The sequence below is a fragment of the Aricia agestis genome, chromosome 9 (genome assembly GCF_905147365.1).
Source record: "Aricia agestis chromosome 9, ilAriAges1.1, whole genome shotgun sequence".
In the NCBI taxonomy this organism is placed as follows: domain Eukaryota; kingdom Metazoa; phylum Arthropoda; class Insecta; order Lepidoptera; family Lycaenidae; genus Aricia; species Aricia agestis.
The window spans coordinates 16,232,378-16,256,461 of NC_056414.1; the positions used below are offsets into that span (position 1 = coordinate 16,232,378).

Consider the following 24,084-nt stretch of genomic DNA (forward strand, 5'->3'; position numbering starts at 1 on the left):
TGAACAATGCAAGCTTCTTTTGACATATTTTGACAATGACAGCAGCCGTCATTTGACAGAAGTCATTATTTATGTTTTCTACAGTCTTTGGTCTATTGTCTATGGTCTTAGAAGCTTTCAAGTTTCAACTTTCAAGTTTTAGGCTGGTTTTATCTTTACGGTATGCGTTTCGCAGCGCCGTTACAGCGCGCGCGTTCGAAGTTGTTAAAAACGTATGGACGAACGGTGCTGCTCAAGCGCGCGACTTTAAAACGCTACTAGAGTCTGGCCAACGAAAGCTAAACCAAGCATTTATTTTGACTGGCAACACTATTCTGCCAGTTGATGGTTTGCGGTTGCACGATTTCATGATCTTGATACTTGGTCATAATTATTATTTTATACTCTTATGATCTTTTAATTTTTCATACTAGACATGTTATTTATTTTAATAAATGGTATTTTTATTGAAAATCTTCACGAAGATTCGGATGAGAAACAGGAAAGTTTCCACCATACTATTGTGACCTAATTACCCATCGAATATTCTACTCTCTCGTTAATACCGATTAGACGAAAACACAAATAAAACACAATTATTTTACGTGCACTTTTTCCACTATATTCATTTATTATTATTACAAATTTAAGCTAAAAACACGACCGGTTTCGAAACAATTCTACTAGGCTTAGTTAGCAATATATTTTCTAAGTCAGTATAGGCTATATGTTAGACTTTTCTTTTATAGGTGCATAATTTTTTGCACATTGGAGTAATATATATAATATCTAGCATCAGCAGAAAATGATCTAAATCTTTTTTTCCTACTACATTATGTGATACCATATAAATAATTTTTAAATTTGCCGCGGTTCGCTTGGTTCAGCTTTCGTTGGCCAGACTTTACTACTCCCATACATCTTCGAACGCGCGGCACTCCGACGGCGCTGCCGAAACGCTTAACGGTAAAACCAGCCTTAACCTTCAACTGGGGATTGGGGAGTGGGGAGGCGACCTGAGGCATAAGCAAAGTTTGCAAGGGTGTTGTTTAAAGTTTAAGCTTAGCGCTCATATATTTTCCTGATTGGGATCTAAAAAAAATGTATGGTCTATGAGTAATTGGCTGTATGGGCAACGCTCCCTTTGCCTGTCCTGGTCTGGGACGAATTAAAAAAAAAAAGGTCTATGGGTAAGCATGACGTCAATGTCAACGGTGTCAATGTCATTGTCATTGTCAGCCAAAGGATTTTGAAATTTCAAATTTTGTTCGAAAAAGATTGACGGCCGAAGTTGAATGTTGGTTGAATGGAGATGGGCAGGGGGGGGACAGAACCATGTAATTGGTGCCCCTCAAGGTCACACTCACACATACAAATCGATACAAAACTTTTACTCCTTCTTTTTATATTGTTTTCCGGAGCTTTGATCATAACATTGTAAATTGCCAGTGGCAAAGAAACTAAAAAAAAATTGACGTAAAACCAAAACAGAATTTTGGTAAAGGAATTGAATATTCTTTTACTTTAATATAAAATTAAGAGAAGTATATATATTTATATATTTCTCTTCATATATATATATATATATATATATATATATATATATATATATATATATATATATATATATATATATATATATATATATATATTTAAATGAAGAGAAAAAATAACATTGTAAATTACCAGTGGCAAAAAAACTTAAAAAAATTGACGTAAAACCAAAACAGAATTTTGGTAAAGGAATTGAATATTCTTTTACATAATATTATTATTATAAAATTAAGAGAAAGTGGAGCTCAAAAGGGTTTCTTTTTAAAGAGTCGTCGAATGAAGTAATTTTTTAACCTTATAATAGTTTATTTAAAGTTTCTTTTATTATGATGTCTGTCAGTTGACAGAAAAAATGTGTAAGTGGGCAAATTTACTATATAAACATAACAAGTAATTTGCTTTCATTCATGAAGCCCTAAGCGGCCGCATCCGGCCGCGATAACAATAGAAAAGCTATTGTGTCTCGTTATTCCACGATCGATGGGTTAAAAGGTAAAATACACATGACAATTATTATCGTAATGATTTATCTCCTTGATGTTAAAATCGAACGACAAATTGAACGTGTGTAGCAATATCGCAAACGATTTTACGTTCAAAAGATCGATTGGACGATTTTCTTGACGATCGATCGGAACGACAAATTGTCCCGTGTATGGGCACCTTAACAACTAAGTTTGTTAAGCAAATTACTTGTTATGTTTATATCAGCATAATTAATTATAAATAATGTTTAGTTTTGATTTTTAGCGCATTATAATTGTTATTCATTATTAACTACGCTAGCAACATTTCGTGTAATAATTGGGCAGATAAACAAAAATAATTGGCAACATTCGAAAATGGCTGCCGTTAAAGAAACTGATTTCTAATTTATTCAAAATTTGTTTATTATTCATAAAATAAAATCAGAGATAATTATTTACAATGAGCAGTCGTTGCATTTTTGGAGGGTTCGCCACAGGAAAGTAAGTATTAAAGTAGCGTATATTAGAACTTAGTTATTTGCATAACCTCGCAGCCTCGTAATAATGTAAGTTTATCGTAATTATTTATCAATTAGTCATTTATCAGTTACAATTATTGTAAATAAAATCAGAACCATCACTGGCTTTTTTCGTGTTTTAACTATATTTATTCGCATAGAGTGGTACATACTACGTAGTACATATTAGTACAATGTAACCTACAATCTAGATTTCATAATATTATGGTATGGTCAGACTATTTTCTATTTATTATCTTTTGGGATCATATATCACACGTTTTCCGTCACCGGATTCTTATGAGGTTTAACTATATTGATACGCATACGGCATATAGTTGTACATACGTACGTACGTAGTACATAGTAGTACAATACAATCCAGATTTCATATGCTGTGGTCAGACGATTTTCTATTTATTATCAATTATCTTTTAGGATCAACCTTAGATACCGTCACCAAATATCCAGTTATATCCAGTTCTATACGAAGAGTGGTTGGAAGTCGTCCCAAGCAGATTTAAAAACGAAAATTGCTATCGCAAGTATAGAGTTTGCGATAGACATTTTGAACCAGAAGGAAAGTACGGGAAGGGTCGCCTTCAAAGATAGCGATTCCTAAACTACATTTACCTAGTGAGCCTACCACAGTTGGTAAGTACATTAAAAGTAATTATAGAATTAATTTCCTGCAATGCAATGTAACTACTATGATTATCTAAAACAGTGGTTCTTAACCGGTGGTCTGCGGACCACTGGTGGTCGCTGAAAGCATTCCAAGTGTTACGCAAAGCCATTCTAATAATATGTATCTGACAATTCAGAAGTTAGTTAATAGTATGGACTATGCAGTCACAAAAATCACATTTTATTAAAATCTGTAACTTTTCGATTTTTGCAAAATAAAAAAAATGTATGTGCTAATATTTATACAGTTGTCCTTGTTTTCTTTATCAATAAAACCTTAGTTTTGGTAAACCAGCGGGTGGTCACGGCTAGACAATCATTTGGTGAAATGGCCCATCATGACTAAAAGGTTAAGAACCACTGATCTAAAATTATAGTAGCCAAATGTGCGTATATTATTTAATAATAAAACAACACACACAAAGTAGATAATTTTGTATTGGAATATGGTTTGGTGAGTTTAATGTTATTCATCACAAGATTATATTATCATCTTTACAGATACACATTTTCCCTGTGCACTCTACACTAAACACTGATTTACCAACCTTAAGTAGGTAGTGATGTTTTGTAATAATATGTACACATTATACAATATAGTACAGGATTAACGCCTCCGTGGTCTAGTGGTATAGAGCGCGGCTCTTGACTCGGAGGTCGTGGGTTCGATTCCCGCGTTGGAAACATGTTATTTCCAAGTTTGGTTAGGACAATGGAGGCTGATCACCTGATTGTCTGACAAGTAAGATGCTCCATGCGTCGGATGGGCATGTAAAAAGTCGGTCCTGCGCCTGATTTCTCGCCAGTCGTGTCGGTCGTCCGTCCCACTGGGTTATGAGAGTAAAGGAATAGAGAGTGCTCTTGTGTACTGCGCACACACTAGGGCACTATAAAATTACTCCTGCGTAGCTGGCCTGGTTTCAATGAAACCGGCCGCCGTCACCGAAACCGGTGTTGGGAGCTATTATTATTATAGTACAGGATTCCTAGATAATTTTTGAAAAGGAAAGGCAATACTTCAACATATTATAATATATTTTATGAATGTTTCAGGAAATCAAGTGGTTGATGATGCGGGATGTGTATTACAAAATCCTATAGAAGTTGAGGTTGCTTCAAGTAAGTAACTAGTCTTTATATTAAAAGTTATTGTATAACACAATAGTATAATAAAACAAATGTGCTATTAACGTCAGCTGTATCGACACACATGACAAATCATTAGATCTAAAAAAAAAATGGTTGACTTTTTAAATGAATATAAAAAGAATAATAGTAATAATATCTATGGACACTTCACACCACGTCAGTCTGACTCTGGCCCCGTGCTAAGTACCTGAAGGACTTGTGTTACGGGTACCAGACAACGGAAATATATTTAATACTTTTATACTATACATATATTTAAGATTTTTATTATATTATACACATATTTAATACACATCCACGACCCAGGAACTTTGAAAAATTTTTGTTCCGTCGGCGGGATTCTAACCCGCGACCCCCGTCTTGAGCTACCGATAGCCCACCAACTGAGCCACAGAGGTCGTCGAAGGAAAGGCAATACTTCAACATATTATCCATACTAATATTATAAATGCGAAAGTATCTCTGTCTGTCTGTCTGTCTGTCTCGCTTTCACGCCAAAACTACTGAACCGATTGCAATGAAATTTTGTACACAGTTATTCTAGAGTCTGAGAAAGGACATAGGCTACATTTTGATGTGGGAAAATATCTTATTTCTATGAAAATATTGATGAAAATTAATTCGCATTGCGAGTGGCCAGCGCTCATCCCGGGGGTCCTGGGTTCTAGTCCCGCAGGCGGAACAAAAAGTTTTCAATGTTCCTGGGTCTTGGATGTGTATTTTAATATAATATTTCAAAAATCTTAAATGTATTAATTTATGTATAATATTATAAACAATCCAGAAATATATTGATGCAATGAACATTTTAGTTCTAATACGATTCAACAGATGGCGTTTTATTTTTTACTTTATTGTAACATAGAACTAATCATACTTATTAATTAGTATGTTTTTGATTATAGTTTTTAATACGTTAGAATATTGTTTAATAATATAATCACTTGGTATAATAATAATCAATCTATCTTATCTTATAGAACTCCTACTGCATTTCTAATATATGTGACAAGTTGACAACAGAAGGCGCTCTAAAATAAAGGAGTTCAAGTGTACCGTGTTGGCCTATATTCCATCCAGAAAATATATCAATGCAATCAACATTTTTAATTCTAATATATGAAAACAGATGGCGTTTTATTTTTTACTTTATTATTGTATCAGAACTAATCATACCTACTTTACTATATAATATTGTTTTTATTCATAACTAGCTGTTGCCCGCGACTTCGTCCGCGTGGACTTCAGTTTATAGCGCGCGGTATCAACAAAATTTGTGTCAAATTTAAAAACTTTTTAAAACCCTGGTAAGTGGTACCCCTCTTAGGGCCGCGCTACACCGGAATGGCAGCGCTGAAAGTGCTCGCCTCGCCGCTGCCATTCCGGTGTAGCGCGGCCCTTAATTAATCAAAATACCCAAAAACAGCTGTGCAGTGTGCACATAATCTATACTAATATTAAAAATGCGAAAGTATCTCTGTCTGTCTGTCTGTCTGTCAGTCTCGTTTTCACGCCAAACGCCAAAACTACCGAACCGATTGTAATGAAATTTTGTATACAGATAGTCTAAAGCCTGAGAAAGGACATAGGCATAGAAAATGCGTAAATTTGTTCAAATTAAGTTAGTTCCAACAATTCATAATAGATGGCACCGTGCGTCTTCAACATCGCGCTGACGCTTGCTCAAAAGTCTTTCTATAAGACGTGGACGTATCATCTTACATTTAAGTTTCGATTTTTTTCGATTGTTATATCTATTCTAGGGTATTAAATAACTCAGTACTTTATCTGTGCAGTGACATAACCTTAAACCTATCAATGATAAATAGTTTATGGGTAAAGTTGTGTAATTGGAGGGCTAAATAAGCTTTACAATTTGGCATAAAATATAAAGTTTAATATAAAAAAATTAAATACTTATTGCGTGCACACTGCACAGCTGTATTGATTTAAGGGGTACCAGGGTTTTTTTATAAAAGCTTTTGACACCAATTTTGTTGACATCGCGCCCTATAAACTAAAGTCCACGCGGACGAAGTCGCGGGCAACAGCTAGTACCTAATATATTTTATGAATGTTTCAGGAAATCAAGTGGTTGATGATGCGGGATGTGTATTACAAAATCCTATAGAAGTTAAGGTTGCTTCAAGTACAAGTTGTAAGTAACTTGTCTTTATATTAGAAGTTATTGTATAACACAATAGTATAATAAAACATTAATGTGCTATTGACGTCAGGTGTATCAACACACATGACAAATCATTAGATCTAAAAACATCTATTTTCATATGTGTTACCTAAATATGTGGCCATCCGCTATAGAAGGAATTTTAAACATCCACCCTGAAAATGGTTGACTTTTTAAATGAATATATAAAAAGAATAAAATATGTATACAGATTTTCATGATATTATTTATAGGTACTTGGGGTGGACTAATACATGAAGAATCTATACCCTATGTAGGAGTTTATTGTGCTTCTGGTAAGTATTTTTACTATTTAATATTTTTATAGTGCTTGCACTGAAGTGCAACTCTAAGTAACTCGCCTTAGCGATGTCCCGGTGATAGTTAGTGTAAAAGGTTCTGGGAACAAAAAAGGCCGAAAAAAAACGTTTTTTTTTTTAATTATTATTAAATAAGGGGGCAAACGAGCAAACGGGTCACCTGATGGTAAACAACTACCGTCGCCCATAGACACTCGCAACATCAGAAGAGCTGCAGGTGCGTTGCCGGCCTTTTAAGAGGGTATACGCTCACTACTTCGATGCTTTTAAAAATTTTTAAAAGCATCTAAATAGTCCATTTGTTTATAATTTTTTTATAAACAAATGGCGGAAAATTTTTTTTTTTAGTTAATACATGTCTTTCATTGATATAAAAACAATTATGTGATAATAAATTAAACAATTTTTTTTTTGACAATATTACTTTGATTTCTAGTTTTTTGTTCAAGTTAAAAAAAATATATACAAAGTATTAAACATTTTTAAACTTTAATGGCGTGATCTTGTTAAGTATGTTTATATCAAGGGCTCCACGAAGTGAACAATTTTTACGAAAATTATTTAAACATTTTTTTTTAATGTACAATGAGGACGGAAGTTCGAAAAAATTTCGTTAGTTAACATTTGTCTAATTTGTTGAAAAATTAACTTTAAGTTAAATTTCCAACGGGAGCAAATTCTTTGAAGTGTTCGGAATACACCATAAGTTTTTTTTTTTAATTTTAAATTAATATATAATACCTTAAAAAAATAATTAGTGTGACGTGCTCGGTTTTGAAGCCGCGCGCGCTACCTAAAAATGCCGCGCGGCCTACTTTCAGCGTTAAATTAAAATTATAAATACTAGAGATAGAATTCCGGGAGTTGAGAGTCTTTTTGTGGAAATTTCCTCCTCTTAAAGAATCCTTTTTTTTTTAAATTTCTTAAATGTTAATAGTTTCGGAGTTTCTAACAAAAATCCTAATACCTTTTTTTGCAACCTAATTTGCTTATAACTTTTGCAATTTTTTGTGTGCTAATACACGCTTCCGATACATTTTTCAAGACGTCTTCCCGAATCTAATGAGCTATCGCACGTAGTTTTAGGACCCTTATCTCTATATTTCGCCATTCTCAACTTATCGCTTAGACTATATCGTCTAGGCTCTAGGGCATAAATAAAAAAAAATCTACCAAGCGCGGGTCAGACGCAAACGATGTGTTCCGTGAGATTTGGCGATTAAAATAATTTTTGAAGTTATTTTCTAGGGTCTAGAAAAGGTATTTAAAAAACAAATTAATATTTGTTTTTTGAATAATACCTTATCTAGACCCTAAAAAATAACTAACAGTACGTTAAAATAAATCATTTTAATTTTACAGTGACATGCATCAAGAAAACGAAACCAACAGTTTTGATATGGGAGGAGATGAATATTGATTTGGAGAAAGGATGACAACGCCGAAGCGGACCTACGCATCAAATACGCTACTGAATAGAATATATTATTCTTACAGATAATAAAACCTAAGGAAGCGTGACTGTCAAAATATTCGGCCAAGTGCGAGTTGGACTCGCGCACGAAGGGTTCGGTACCGTTAGAGAGCAAAAATAGGCCAAAATTGTGTTTTTTGTATGGGAATTTTTAAATTTCCCTTAAATTTTTATTTTATTTTAATTAATTATTGCCGTAGACATACAATAAGGGCCTTCGTGAAAATATAATGTGCCTACCTGTTGCCATTTTTGATATAGAGCAAAAAAGGCCGAAAAAATCACGTTTCTTGTATGGGAGACACTCTTAAGTATTTTTTTTAAGTATTTGTTGTTATAGCGGCAACCGAAATACACAATCTGTGAAAATTTCAAAAGTACCTATAGCGGTTCTTGAGTTACAGCCTGGAAACAGACAGACGGACGGACAGACATCGAAGTCTTAGTAAAAGAACCCTAAAAATCCATGAGTCTACAAAATTAGTACCGAATACATGCATGATGCTATTGTCATATTTTAGTGTGCGAAAAGGAACTGAATTCAAAACGGTTGAAGTGTGGGTGTTACGTTTCCTTAGTTTTTATTATTCTTAATAATATGAAGAATATTACAATAATACAATCATCAATTGTACAAACATGTATAACATTTATATTTTTCTAAATCTTAGCAGTAAATTAAGGATTGAGCTAGATAAGACTAGGACGAGTCGGCGCATGAGTACCGAAAACTATTCCACCTCAATTTTTTTATGCGATCCTCTTCAAATTGCCCTCCTGATGATATAAATGCATGTTGTTTAAACAAACATTGTTTAAACAATTGCAAGGAATTGTTATTTTTCAACCGAACAAATTTTTTTATATTTTTTATTGAAATACCAATAAAAAAGGTGCTATGACTTTTTACGATAAAGTTAATATTTTTAAAGATATGAATATCAAAAGGTTCGAAAAACCTCAAATTTGGGTACTTTCGACCGATGAAAAATGTATTAAAGCAAAAAAAAAGGCCAAAGTAATATATTTTTTTAAATTTATTTTTTTTAAATAGTTAATAATATTGTTAATAGAGATTTCAAAAAATTTCATTGTTTATATATTTTTTTATCTTAGCAAAAGTAGACAAAAAATTGTGTTTTTTTGTATGGGAGCCCTTAAACAGTTACATTATTTTAATTTTATTATTAACTAGCTGTCCCGGTGAACTTCGTGTCACCTTCCCTGGACATCTACGAATATTTTAAGACTAAAGTTAGCCCAATCCGTTCAGCCGTTTTCGAGTTTTAGCGTTACTAACACAATTGAAAATCCATTTTATATATAAAAGTGTTGTTTTTAGCCTTTTTCAGAAAATTTTAATTTTTTTTTTAGAATTTTTCTCTCCGTAAGAACCATCCTCGTACTTCAAGGAATATTTAAAAAAAAGAATTAGCGAAATCGGTCCAACCGTTCTCGAGTTTTGCGCTTAGCAACACATTCAGCGACTCATTTTTATATTATAGATTATTAAATTACAAATATAATTAAGGATTTCGTGAAATTTTCAAGTGCCTCGCTGTTACTATTATTGATTACGAGCAAAAAAGGCCAAAAAAATCACGTTTCTTGTATGGGAGCCCCCCTAAATATTGACTTTATTTTATTTCTAGTGTTTGTTCTTATAGCGGCAATAGAAATACACAATCTGTAAAAATGTCAGAAGTCTAGATATAGCGGTTCTTCAGATACAGCCTGGAGACATATAGACAAACAGGCAGACGGACAGACAACGAAATCGTAGTAAACCCTATTATTAAGACTTCTGAAATTTTCACAGATTGTGTATATCTGTTGCCGCTATAACTACAAATACTAAAAATAAAATAAAGTATATCATTTAAGGGAGGCTCCCATACAAGAAACGTGATTTTTTTGGCCTTTTTTGCTCGTAATCAATAATAGTATCAGTTAGGCACTTGAAATTTTCATCAAATCTTTAATTATATTTGTACTTTAATAATTAATAATAAAATTAAAATAAAGTAATTGTTTAAGGGAGTAATTGTACAAAAACATAATTTTTGTCTACTTTTGCTAAGATAAAAAAAAGATATAAACAATGAAATTTTTTGAAATCTCTATTAACAATGTTATTGACTATTGTATACAGAATTTAAAAAAAAATGTTACTTTGACATTATTATTTTTTTAAATATATTTTTCATCGGTCGAAAGTACCCAAATTTGAGGTTTTTCGAACCTTTAAAAATTCGTATCTTTAAAAATATTAACTTTATCGTAAAAAGTCATAGGACCTTTTTTATTGGTATTTCAATAAAGGATATTTATTATAATAAAGAATATTAATTTGTTCGGTTGAAAAATAACAATTCCTTGCAATTGTTTAAGCAATGTTTGTTTAAACAATATGGCACCGGGTTGCGCCCTGGCAACATGCATTTATATCATCAGGAGGGCAATTTGAAGAGGATCGCATAAAAAAATTGAGGTGGAATAGTTTTCGGTACTCATGCGCCGACTCGTGCTAGTCTAAGATTAACAAAAACCCGTTATTATGAATAATTATAACATTTTTGTAACTATTTTGAAACACTTAATTAAATTGTGTTATGAATGTAACGTTGTAAACTCAGTTTAATTTCAATTGAATATAAATAATAAGTTTATTCGTAATATTCTTCATTAACAAAGTCAAACGGAAAAAATGCAAACTGTATATCTACAGTTTGTTAAAAAAATCTTCAGACTATTTATTATCAATTGTACAAACATGTATAACTTAATATATATTTTTCTAAATCTTAGCAGTAAATTATGGATTGAGCTAGATTAACAAAAAACTCGTTATTATGAATAATTATAATATTTCTGTAACTATTTCAAAACACTTTATTGAATAGTGTTATGAATGTAACGTTGTAAACTCGGTTTAATTTCAATTGAATGTGAATAATAAGTTTTGATTGAGTGATGCATAACAAAATGTTTTACGGAAAAAATGCAAACTGTAGGTAGATTGTTAAAAAATCTTCAGACTATTTATTATCAATTGTTATACAAACATGTATAACGTAATATATATTTTTCTAAATCTCAGCAGTAAATTATGGATTGAGCTAGATTAACAAAAAACTCGTTATTATGAATAATTATAATATTTCTGTAACTATTTCAAAACACTTTATTGAAAAGTGTTATGAATGTAACGTTGTAAACTCAGTTTAATTTCAATTGAATGTGAATAATAAGTTTTGATTGAGTGATGCATAACAAAATGTTTTACGGAAAAAATGCAAACTGTAGGTAGATTGTTAAAAAATCTTCAGACTATTTATTATCAATTGTTATACAAAAATGTAGAACGTAATATATATTTTTCTAAATCTTAGCAGTAAATTATGGATTGAGCTTGATTAACAAAAAACCCGTTATTATAAATTTTGTAACTATTTTAAAACACTTGATTGAATAGTGTTATGAATGTAACATTGTAAACTCAGTTTAATTTCAATTGAATGTAAATTAATTAGTTTTGATTGATTGATGCATAACAAAATGTTTTAACTTTTATTTTACGAATTCAATTGTATCTAAACACAGTGTTTATGATGTAACTATGTATTCTAGCATTGTTTGTTTAAAAAAATAGACTCATCGAGTTTCTTACGCCGGTTCTTCTCGGTGGGTGGGTCAGCGAACCGGTGGCAGGGACTTTATATTGACCAAAAACAATAAATAATCATATTCGTCAAAATTTTGTTTTTATTTGTTTTATAGTGTCGGATTTTTATGTTTCAAAGACTTTGTTTTTGTGAAAATTGTGTATTGTTATGTGAACTAAACTTAACAAACTCAGTTTTTACAAATTCAAGGTAATTGAAACATAAAAATCTGACAAGGATATCCTATCCCCATAATATCCTAATACACACATGCAAACATAAACGCACACATACACACCTGTAGAGTTTTATCGCCCCAATTTAAGATGGCGCTAGCTGTCGCATCAAATGTCAATTCGTGAGCCGTCAAACTCTTCTAAGACGCTTATCTGTCTACAAATATATACTAGTAATCTGTGGAGATGGGTGAACTAGTGACTAGCTAGTCTAGTGGATTATTTATTAATTCAGTCGTAGAAGAAAGGAAAATTAATGTCTTTCAATCATTACAGCTCATAGATTATTTACACTTTATCTAAAATTAAGTAATAATTAAATTATGGAGTTTGATTGGAGTGTTTTTATGAAAGAAAATAAAAGTATTGCTGTCCCTGAAGAGTTATTTTCTCACGTAAGTTATGTACATTTTATAATTATTGTTTTCCATTAGCGAAAAATATCGTTTGTATGCTACATTACTCTACAAAGTGGTTTATTATGTCCTCAAAAGTTCAAAATACTTCCTGTAAACTATGCGCCAAAATATATTTTAATTAAATAGTGCTGCTAACGTTGATACGATATTTTCCTTATTATTTGGTAAGCACTCAATATTTCTTTCCGATATTTATATAAGTCGACGTTAAACTTTTTGTGTTCTTTTCTAGGCCTAAGTTCCTAATTATATAAATTTAAGAAGATCATTGAAAGTCGCGATAATTTTAATCGTCTTTACTTATGCTTATTCATAAGATGTTTTAGACACGGTCCACGAAATGGCGATCGAGATAATGTGACTGTAAATATATAAAAGCGCTTGTTTTGTGTTTTCCATAGTTTTAAATTTTTACTTAAATTATTAATTGATTATTCAGATACTTTTTGCAACAAGAGAATATTAAAATGTGCAATAGTTTTTAATTTTTTTTAAGAACATGTGAAATATTGGTCTAACTTAAAATTATTCTAAAATGATTGACCAGTTTATTGTTTATATTTTAATCCTTTGATCGTGGATTCTTGAAAGTCTATTGTTAATCTATTGTGTCTCGCTCACCGGTGAGCTTATGGGGCTTGATGGGTTAAATTATCATAAAATTAATATTCAAAACTAAAAGTAAAACGTTTAACTTTTTTTGTTTGCTTTAATTAAATCTAATAGATACTTTAATGCTAATATAAATTCAAAATTCTGTCTGTCTGTCTGCTTTTCATGTTTAAATAACTTTGCCAATTAATGTGTGCACCACAGAATACAAATTACTTACTGAGAACTGAGAATATATAAATAAGGGTGCTTGAAAAAAAAAGTTCTGGAAAAGCTCACAGAATAGATTTCTCCCTCTTAAGGAAACTCAATTCTTAATTTATAGAGTAACGTAATATTCTGTTCTAAAACTCAATTCACATAAAAATATATCTGATTATTGTTCAGGTTAATTTTTGCCTTTTATTCACCTTGCTGGTTATCCTAGACTAGGGAATGTTATCCTTATCCTAGACATAAACCACATTAATTTGAAATGGAACCCCATGGAATTCTGCAGGAAATCACAATTATTTTATAATATGTGGCCTAAGTATAGTTATTCCATAACTTGAACTACTATTTCATTAAATTGGTTAAGAATCTTTTGTGTAAAAATGCAACATTCAAACTCTCTTATTTATTTAGCAGGATTATTGTACAGTTGAACCAAGTTCTTAATGATGTTTAACCATTATAATTTTACTGCAGGCATCTACAGGTGACAGGTAATGTAATGCATGGAAAACTTAATTCACAAAAGACATTATGAACTTGGTTTCACATTTTTTCTATTGTTTTGTTACAGGTTGAAGCCAGTCTCAACAATGGAATCAAACAGGGCATGCTCCTCGAAGTGTGCCACAAGAGCAACCCCGACGTTTACTGGATAGCGGAGATCACATTAGTCTGCGGCCACCTCCTCTGCATCAAGTTCGTTGGTGCCGAGAATGTGTTCTGGTGTGACATATCCACCACCAAAGTCCATCCTCTGGGCTGGTGTGGCAAGTATGACGAGCTGGTGGAACCACCTGATGATATCAGCGAGAAATGCGGAGAGACGATCATAGATATCATGAAGAAGGCCCTCCTAGTTGGAGAGTCTGTGTCTATTGAGGCTCTGAAGAATAAGGGCTTGTCGCCTATAGATAGAATCAAAGTTGGCATGAAGGTCGAGATTCAGAATATTATTGACCCTTACAGATATTGGATTGGGACCGTAAGTCTTTTTATTTAATGATTTTGTTACACCATTTATTCTATTGCCCTTTACTAGTTACATTCAGGTCCGGATTTATAAATACGCCGTACAGGCCGCGGCGTAGCGGCAGCACCGTCCATAGGGGCCGGCAGATTTCGTACATGGGGCGGCGGAAAGGAAAAAAGTGGCCTACACTTTTTATGACTCATAAAAAATATTAATTCGACACTGGATACATTATAAAAACATGTATAAGTAGATATTTTTTATCAGTTTAGCTGTAAATGTGTGCAACGTAAATGTACGTGATACTGCATCGTTCTGCTTTTTAAAATCGGTAATCACCTTCATATGCTCGTGCTTGTTGGACAGTCAAATAGGCCCGATTCTTATGCGTCGAATGACGATGGCAGGTTGTATGACTCGCGCACATGCTGTCGCACTTACGACAAACATACATACATCTATCCTCACATTAGTACATAATTTTAATAATACTTAGTAGGAGATTAGGATCAACGAGACAAAAATTGTAACGAGCAGGCGAATAGCCTGATAGAAAGCGTTTATGTCGGCCGCTAGATACTCGCAATATCAGTAAAGTTACAGAAGCGACAGACAAATTTTAAAGTATAGCATATTATAATTTAAGTTAATCAGGGTTCGGACACAGGTCCAGGGTAAGTCCGGATAATTCAACTTATCGCTAAATTAATCAGTGTTTTTTTGCCTGGCGCTACTGGTATAAGTACCTATATACGCCATACTGCACTGCAACCGCAAACTGTGGTACCGTACCGTAATTGTAGTTTAATTTAGCGATTTAAACTTGAATTATTAATCTAACTAGACTAACCTAACCTATTCCCTTCCCTACCCTCCCCTATTACCCTATTCCCTCTTAAAAGGCCGGCAACGCACCTGCAGCTCTTCTGATGCTGCGAGTGTCTATGGGCGACGGAAGTTGCTTTACATCAGGTGACCCGTTTGCTCGTTTGCCCCCTTATTTCATATAAAAAAATCGGGACTTCCTGATTAACTATATCGCAAATAGTAAGTGTTGAAAATACGATGCGTACGAAAACATCCTTGAAAGTTCGTCAAACTACCTAACCTTCATGCAAACTTGGAAAATCAATCGTTAGAAAGTTTGCCAAAAAGACTCCTACGTCAGCAAACGCTGCAGTCTCTACTGCAGTCTTCTTTGAATTTAAACACAAATAAACATTTTCTTTCTTTCTTCTTTTCTTTAAAGATTGTAGAAAATATTTAAGACCTTATTCTTTTGTAAATTAATTTTTAATATCTCAAGCTTAAAGCTTAAAAGCTTAAAGTGGGCAGAAAGGCACTAGGTACGCACAAGTCGTGAGTTTACACGACTACACTCTCCTGAGCGGTTGAGTATCCATGGCTCCATTCTCCATGGGCAGCAGAAATTACTTTCGATCATGTATTTTTCAGCTTTTTGGCTCTATTATATAGCCACACATTTCCTATGGCATAGGAAATGAGTGAAAGTCGGGACTCAAAAATATAATACCTGGGAGTCCTAGGACCAATGCTGATTTTGAGTCACGATAGAATCTATGCACATTTTCAGAGGATTTTCGGCGGAGTTCATGTATTCACTAGCAATTCTAATTGTCTTCAACTCGGTTTTTAAGGTTAAGGTTTGTTGACTCATATTTTATTCATCAGCACAGTTGATTCGTCAATCAAAAGTCCTTGTGAAAAGTTAAAGTCCTACCACAAAAACCAATCAACGATGCTAATAAATAGATAAACTCCTGCCACAAAACCAGTGCCGAATTTATATTTTTTATAAATGTAGGCCATTTTATTTCCGCCTCCCCATGTACGAAAGTCTGCCCCTTAGGACGCAAAACCTAAGAAACCTAACATAAGTTTATCAACTAGTATCAACTCTTCTTCTGCAATCCTTATATTACGAAATCTCGAATACGTGACAGAAATCCGATATCTTTACAATTTTCTCGATTTCGTTGCGTAATTAGTAAATATAACACGTTTTGTCTACGATACTTAGATTGGCTATCTTCTATCGGCTATTTTATATTATTTCTAATCAATCCGTACCTACTAATATTATAAATGCGAAAGCGTGTTGTCTGTGTATCCGTCGCATCTTCACGCCAAACCGCTGAACTAATTTTGCTAAAATTTGGTTTGTATATTCCGGGAAAGGACATCTAAATGTCCTTTCCCGGGTTAAAAAGCATCCCTAAGGATGGATTTTAACCCGGAAAATATACGGTTTCCAGCACGATAGAAGATTTTTTGTGCAACAGAGTTGTGGGCTTCTCGTTGCTTATAAATCCTCGAAGCTCGCGCGTGGTTTCAACCTATAATAAGTCTGATTAGTTCATTTTAATTGTATAAATTTGTAACGTAACCTAACGTCCACTTCTTATGGTTATTACTTGTATGTTTGTTAGGTTCGTAAGAACTACGGTGGTCGCCTGCTGGTGTCGTACGACGGCGCTGACGACGATCAGCCGCCCTTCTGGATGTTCTTCTGTAACCCCAGACTCAGTAGTTTCGGCTACGTCACTAATAAGGTAAGCTTATTAATTCTTGCAATAAGTAGACAAGCAGACCAAACGGCTAAAAAAAGTTGCTGCATAAAATAATGCTTTCTGTAATGTAAGGGGCATAATATGTTCTATTTAGAGTACCTACAATGAATTTTATATTATTTATATTATATTAAATAAACAATACCAAAAAACGACCTAAGGGTCAATTCAGACCGCAACGCGACGCGTAGATGCATTAACTGAATTGACATTTCAATTGCGTGAGACGTCTGGCAAATCTGTCAAATCCATACAAATTTAGAAATTTAGAAAAACGCGTCGCTTTGCGGTCTCAATTGACCCTAACAAGTATTATTATTAAGTTGTCTACACACCAAAGCCGCAGGGTCCCGGCGGCATTTTAACCCGTCGGGCAAGGCCGACGGCCTCATATTGAAACTTGCCGGTGGCACACCAAAACCGCCGGGCCAGCGACATAACCCGCCGGACAAGGCCGGGGCAACAAACCAGCGGCGCGGGCGGCCTGCGCCCGTTGCGAATTGCACATTCAGAAGCCGCCGGCATTTACCCGCCGGATTCGTGCCGCCGCCCCGTCGGGCCGGCGGCTTTGGTGTGTAGACAGCTTAAAAAGACGGCTGTGTAAAAGTTTGATTGGACTACATATTTACATAATACACCGAGTCCAACAAAAGTTTCTACTGAAACACATAGTATTTAGGGAATACCGTGTCTAATTCACAGGGTTCCCCGTGGCAGTTCAAGTACCCGGCTAAGGTGAACAAGTTCTCGTGCAAGAACAAGCTGAGCGCGCAGCTGCGGCAGAGCGCGGAGGAAGCCATCACAGAGCCCACGCCGCCGGATCTATTTCAGGTATATACCAACCAATGGGTAAGCCATTGCAAGGCCCCGGGCGGCAAGTCTTAGCAAGGCCAGGGCGGAAGATCTTTGCGAGGCCCTGGGCGGCAGATCCTTACGAGGCTCTTTTTTTCCAAAAAAACACCTTGCGAGGCCACTGCAAGTGCGAGGCCCCGGGCGATTCTTGTTCGCTACCCCCCTAGGACCGTCACAGATACCAACTACTCTCTCTGGATCGTGTCCACCGAAGCGCCGCTCGGTATGTTGACTGCCATAGTGTTTCCAACAGGCTGGATCCTGGAGCTTTGGCTCTGCATCCTCTATCGGTTCTATCACGAGAGTGCTCTAAAAATTGTTTGTAACCCTCCTGCAACTTTCCGCCATTTTTCCACGAGAAATCCTCATCACCTTGATGAGTGGCAGTCTTCCACAGTGCGTTTTTCGCGTAACTTTCTGCCGCGCACTGTAAAGCTCTGGAACGAACTGTCACCAGCAGTATTTCCGGACCTATATGACCTACAAACCTTCAAGAAAAGAGCGTATTCCCTCTTAAAAGGCCGGCAACGCACCTGCAGCTTTTCTAATGTTGCGAGCGTCCATGGGCGATGGTAATTGCTATGCATCAGCTGACACGTTTGCTCGTTTACCCCTTATTTTATATTAAAAAGTAATAAAAGGCCCAAATACCCTGGTAGCCCTTTGGCCTTTCCGAGCCCCTATAGAATCTGGGGTTCTCAAAACGCGCGTTAGCAAAGCGCGCGCTTAAAACGTCTAAGGGCGCGATCTGACGTACGCGTTTTTTCCCATACGCTATAGTCTATAGCGTATCGGAAAACACGCGCGCAGCACGCGCTGAACCCGCGCAGAGCCTAAGGTAAGCTTATTTTTTCCCACATGCTATAGTACAACCCGCGCAGAACACGCACACGTCTGATCGCGCCCTAAGGCTGGTTTTATCGCTAAGCGTGTCGGCAGCGCGCGCGTTTGAAGATGTATGGGGGTAGTACCCAGTAGCGTTTTATAGTCAAACGAAACGCTTAGCGATAAAACCAGCCTTATGTGTAGTGTAAGCCCGGGCGCGCACTAGCGGCCAGGCCGCGGCGGCCATCGGGAGACCTTAGTATGAAACCGCCATAGACCAAGCGCACCTGGCCGCACGCTGTCAAGCGGCCACACCATACTTTCGATGGCCGCCGCGGCCTGGCCGCTAGTGCGCGCCCGGGCTAAGAGCAGCTTACACTCGACTCCATGTTATGAAAAACATTCCGTATTTTCTCTGATTAGTCATAACTTCATAAATTCTAAGGGCCTGTTTATCCACCACTTAACTCGACAGATAGAGTATGGAGAATCTGTCAAAAAAGTTGTGGATAGCCTATTTGTCACTTTATCAAAAAGTGATGAAACAGGCCCTTAGACTGAGTCATCAGCCTATTTTTTTCTTATTTCAGTCTATCCAAACTCAGGAAGCCCACAGCTTTTCCACTGGAATGAAGTTAGAGGCACTCAACCCTCAAGATATGAGAACTGTTAGACCTGCCACAGTACTTAAAATATTCAACAACCTCCAATTTCTAGTTGTCATTGATGATCACGTAGACGACTACGAGGACAGCAAAATGGCCTGGTTATGTGACAACATGCACCCATACATCTACCCTATAGGCTGGGCCCAGAAGAACAAATTTAATTTCAAAGCGCCCAAGTCATGGAAGGACGGACCTTTCGATTGGGACGAGTACCTCAAGTTGACTAATTCGTCCCCTGCACCAGAGTACTGCTTTGGTAACAAAGAACAACTCAAGGGTATAGAAGTGAACATGAAATTGGAAGCGGTGAATCCATTCCATCACGATGAAATCCATGTTGCATCAATAGAAGCGATCGCTGAACACATGTTATATGTGGAACTGCTTCCTATTGGAGAGAAGTACTGGTATTCCCAAGACAGTGATCTCCTTTTCCCAGTAGGATGGTGTGACAGCAACAACTATGATCTACATATCCCTGACACCAACCCCAAAGAACGGGAGAAGGTTGGAGAGAAACCCAAAGAAGATAAAAAGCCAGCGGAGGAATGGTGTGATAGAATATTTTTTAATTACAAGTGTTACGCGGGCCCTTCTATTAGTAGGAACAAGTTGTCTCAATTACCCAAGGCGGTAGGACCTGGGCCGTTATGTTTGGTGCTAAAGGAGGTGTTGAATAAGATAATATCGGCGTCGTATAAACCGGCGAAACTGTTGAAGGACTGGGAGACGGAGGGTCCGCCAGAGGAGGGAATGAGATTGGAAATGTTGAGGGCAAAGTGAGTATTAACTATTCATGATAAAGTTTTTGATGAAATTTGGTACGCCTTAAGTCATGGGAAATGAGATAGGATAGCTTTTATTTACGACGATTATATAAAGAGACTCTTATAATTTTACTCTCCCTAGTTACTAGGGACAGTTTTTGAAATGTATTTCGAAAACTACGAATTGGAGTGCTTTTATGTGCAATGTGTAAAATATGATATAATATGCGTCATTTCGACGTCTCAAAAGTATTTTTTTTTTATATTCCAGACTAAAGTCTAGCACGTACCACGCGTACGTGCCGATCGCGACGGGGACGTCACAGGTGGGCGCGTTCTGCCGCAGTGTGTGCGCACGCCTGCAAGCCTGCCCCAGCCTGTTCGGGCCACAGCCGTACCCAGACCGCTGCCCGCACAGCTGTAACACTGTCGACAAGAGTACTTTCCGTAAGTAAATAGTTGAAAGAGATAAATAGGCATGATTAATATAGTCAGGATATAACCATTCTGCGAGAAGCGTGAGAGATGAGAAGGTAAAAGAACATAAATTTAAGTTGTTTGCTCGAGACAAAATCTAGTCAAATACTGTCGCTTTACAGCTCCCATAAAGCAAATATTGTATAAATGTAGTAAATGTATATAACCTTGGAGTACGCCATATAAAGTCTGTGCCTTTTAATGACCGATGATGAAATATTTAAACCACAATGCTTTCTCTCGTTTCAGACAATGGTACTGAACGTCGGGGAAGACCAAAAGGAAGCGTGAATGGCAAGAGAAAAAAGAAGAAAACTGCTCCGGAAAAAAAGGAGAAGGAACCACCGGCTCCAGAAAACGAGAATCAGAGAGATGCTGAGTCCGTAGCCAGCGATCATAGCGGGTCCACCCCTCCTTCAGAACAGGGAACCAGACCCAATAGCCCCGAAAGCGGGACAGACTATAAAAAATCTACTAGAAGGAGAAGGGACGCAAAAAGCAACTATCCCAAATTGGAAATGAAAACTCGAGGTGCGAAACTCCCGAACTTTGCAGTACAAATGAAGGAGGCGCATTGGAATAAGAAAGACGTAGAGACAATCTACAGTAATACATGTGCCACAAAGAAACAAAATCACGACAGTGATACGGAAAACGAAACAAACGAAAGCAGTACAAACTCTAGGGATGCCAAAAATATATCAGACGTCTCCGATTCGGAAGAACCCGAATTGAAGAAACTCAAATTTAGCTTAGACGATCCTCTTCCATCGGACAATAAAATGTTCGAAAAGAATGCCTCTATAACGTGGATCAAGGGGAAAATTAATCTCGCGCCGAACCCTCTAGATTGGACCGTCGATGACGTGTACAATTATTTGAAAAACACCGAGGACTGTAAACTCATAGCCGAGAAAATGAAACAAGAGGAAATCGACGGACAGGCGCTAATCATGCTAGATCTGCCGATCATACGCAACTTCTTGCATATGAAAAAGGAGTTCGCGATGCAACTGTGCAAACACATAACGAAAATAAGGTGGTACTACATAATTAACTTCGAAGAGAACAGCGGATTGTTATAGTTGATGTTACTGTTTATCTAGTCTCAAATAAATTACCAAAAGAATTACACCAGCAGTTTTATTTTGCTAAGCTATTGGATTCCTGCGAATTTTCTTGCATATGTAACTACAAATTTTGAATATGAAAAGTGTGTCTTGGTCTTTGTAATAGTCTTTGTCTTCTTCTTTCTTTTTTAAATCCTCTTTTGCGAGTGAATTTTTAATAGGTATGTATTTTTCTTCGTCGGAATTTTCTTCCTGTTCAGAATCTTGAGGTTCTGTTGTTTTTTCTGAAGCTGGAGATTTGTCTACAATTTTCTTACAGATATTGTTTTCAGACATTGTACCGCGTTTGCTTAGCTCTCTTTCTATACATGGATCAACAACATCACTGTTATGGAGGACAAATGTCTTTTCTGAGTTGTTTTTTGAATCAAAACTTGCTTCATCTGAAGTTAAATTGACAAAGTTGTTATTAATAAAGGAGTAAAATGTTGTTTCAATATTTTTTACTTCATTGCTTTCATTAAACAGTCCTGTTGAAAACGAATTTTCGATTTCGCCGTCTGATTCAGTACTATCATGCTCCATTGTTTCTTCGATTGAACTTTCGACTTGTGTAAAAGAGTCGCATTGTTTGTATTCTTCCATAGTTAAGTGAAAATTGCTTTTGAACAGTTCGAAGTCCCCCATATTTTTATTGTAATCATCAAAAATACTTTGAATTTGGGTTTTCAATTCTAAGAATTTAGACTCACTGTAATTTTTAGATATATTTGCTTGGGATGTGCCTGTTTCTTCTGGTTTAGGATCTGGTCTACGAAACTTATTAGTATCATTCACTACTCCAGATTCGTCTTCATCTACAGTGTGGTACTCACTGATCCCATCCTTGAAGGTAGATTCCTCGTGGCTTTTTAAAGAAACTGCTCTAGTAGACATGATTACACGTTAAAATAAATATATTATAAAGTCTGAACAAATTTTGAGAGTGTCGGATTTAAAGGGTACTGTGCTATACCTAAATAAAAGTTATGGTTTAAATTGAAGATTTGTATGAAATTTCAATAAATTCCTATCGACATTAATAAACTTAAATATGTTTAGTTTATTGACCTCTATAAAATAAAACACAAAAATGATAACAAATAAAATTACAGTCAATGCCTAGTGACACAATATCTCAAATCTGACTGATCAGATCTTGTTTTCTTATCCACTGACCTCACTGACCTTACTTGTATAATGGAGGTCAGTGATCTTTAAATCTGAATGCAATCTAGTTATAGTTAACCTCAGTTTAAATCATAGACTTATTTATTGCATTATAAGTTTATGGTTTTTAATAGAAGTCTTTGTTTACATACCGTATTACTTGTCAGGCTTTGTATTAAAAGAAATACAGTACCTACTGAAAAGTTTTTTCTGGTGCCTAAATTGCATGGGTGGTGCAGATGGGTGATTGGAGTGCTATGGGCTGTGGGCGCTGTGGCCCATGGGCCATGCCGCGTGGAAGAACCATGGTACAACTGCACTCCTTAGTAACTGAGGTTACCGAAACACAAAGACGAATAAAAGAAATTATTAGAATTTTGTAGCTGCAGAAGATACAAGTTTAAATCACTAATTCTTGAAACTTGCATGCTTATGCGATTTAATATGTGAAAGGATGTGTTAATATGCCATGCCATAATTATTATGAATAAAACTTAAATATTTATTGCTATAATTTGTAACTCAGAAAGACGCTCTCACGGTAGTTTATCGGTACGACATCCGATATCGTGTCGTGCAATAAAACCCTGGCCGTTATTTTGACCAAAACCTTGTATTCAGAGTTTCATTTTGTCTTTGGTTTAAAAATTTAAATAACTTCACTCTACTGCAGTGTTGTCACATCTACCAACTTTATGGTAGATCTACCTATTTCACCTCCCTTCTACCTATCTACCAACTTCAATATCAAATCTACCTATTTTTCGACATATCATTGTTCACGTACAAAATACAAATAATAAACGTTACGGACTCCTCGGATAGCACTTTGGTACAAATTGAGTCATCTTGGTACAATACTTCCTTTAGCAATTATCATTTAAAAACAAAAACGGACCGCCACTACACGAGCTGCAGCTGTTTAGCCGTTCGCTCACTTTCGGAACGCAGATTAGTCTGTGAACGGTCCGAAATGTTACAAGAGTGGTGACAACAATACATTTGTTCTTTTCGCGAACCGGAACGTTTAACATTTTGAAACGAAAAGGCGGATTTACACGGTTCAATTACATTGAAAGCAATTTCGTTAAAAACCATTAATCAACAAATATTTGCATTCAATACGAGACAATGCCATTAAAAAAAATGAAATTGAAAGCAATAGTGATGC

The 24,084-nt window shown here is 35.7% G+C and overlaps 2 protein-coding genes and 1 long non-coding RNA gene across 4 annotated transcripts; 2 read left to right on the forward strand and 1 right to left on the reverse strand.

Annotated features, from left to right (window-relative positions):
- Positions 1-2,176: 2,176 nt before the first annotated feature.
- On the forward strand, positions 2,177-8,378 carry LOC121730053. 2 transcript variants are annotated; one of them, XR_006036060.1, is made up of 7 exons: positions 2,177-2,501; positions 2,957-3,172; positions 3,707-3,758; positions 4,259-4,324; positions 6,438-6,512; positions 6,776-6,838; positions 8,225-8,378. It is a non-coding gene; the product is annotated as an uncharacterized LOC121730053 (long non-coding RNA). The 2 variants fall into 2 exon arrangements; XR_006036061.1 differs by lacking the exon at positions 3,707-3,758.
- Positions 8,379-12,424: 4,046 nt separating this feature from the next.
- Positions 12,425-21,764, forward strand: LOC121730050 (scm-like with four MBT domains protein 2). Its single transcript, XM_042118837.1, has 7 exons — positions 12,425-12,632; positions 14,056-14,466; positions 16,905-17,027; positions 17,748-17,876; positions 19,313-20,169; positions 20,429-20,604; positions 20,884-21,764. Exons 1-7 carry the CDS (start codon positions 12,561-12,563, stop codon positions 21,717-21,719), a joined length of 2,604 nt encoding a protein of 867 aa, XP_041974771.1. The 5' UTR covers positions 12,425-12,560; the 3' UTR covers positions 21,720-21,764.
- On the reverse strand, positions 21,763-22,766 carry LOC121730052. Its single transcript, XM_042118839.1, has one exon. It carries the CDS (start codon positions 22,638-22,640, stop codon positions 21,786-21,788), a length of 855 nt encoding a protein of 284 aa, XP_041974773.1. The 5' UTR covers positions 22,641-22,766; the 3' UTR covers positions 21,763-21,785.
- Positions 22,767-24,084: the final 1,318 nt, after the last annotated feature.

Bases quoted from the DNA above. Each gene is read 5' to 3' on its own strand.
- LOC121730052 (XM_042118839.1), bottom strand. From the start codon at position 22,640: ATGTCTACTAGAGCAGTTTCTTTAAAAAGCCACGAGGAATCTACCTTC.
- LOC121730050 (XM_042118837.1), top strand. From the start codon at position 12,561: ATGGAGTTTGATTGGAGTGTTTTTATGAAAGAAAATAAAAGTATTGCT. The intron at 12,633-14,055 runs GTAAGTTATGTA...GTTTTGTTACAG, and splicing joins CTGAAGAGTTATTTTCTCAC to GTTGAAGCCAGTCTCAACAA. The intron at 17,028-17,747 runs GTAAGCTTATTA...TCTAATTCACAG, and splicing joins TCGGCTACGTCACTAATAAG to GGTTCCCCGTGGCAGTTCAA.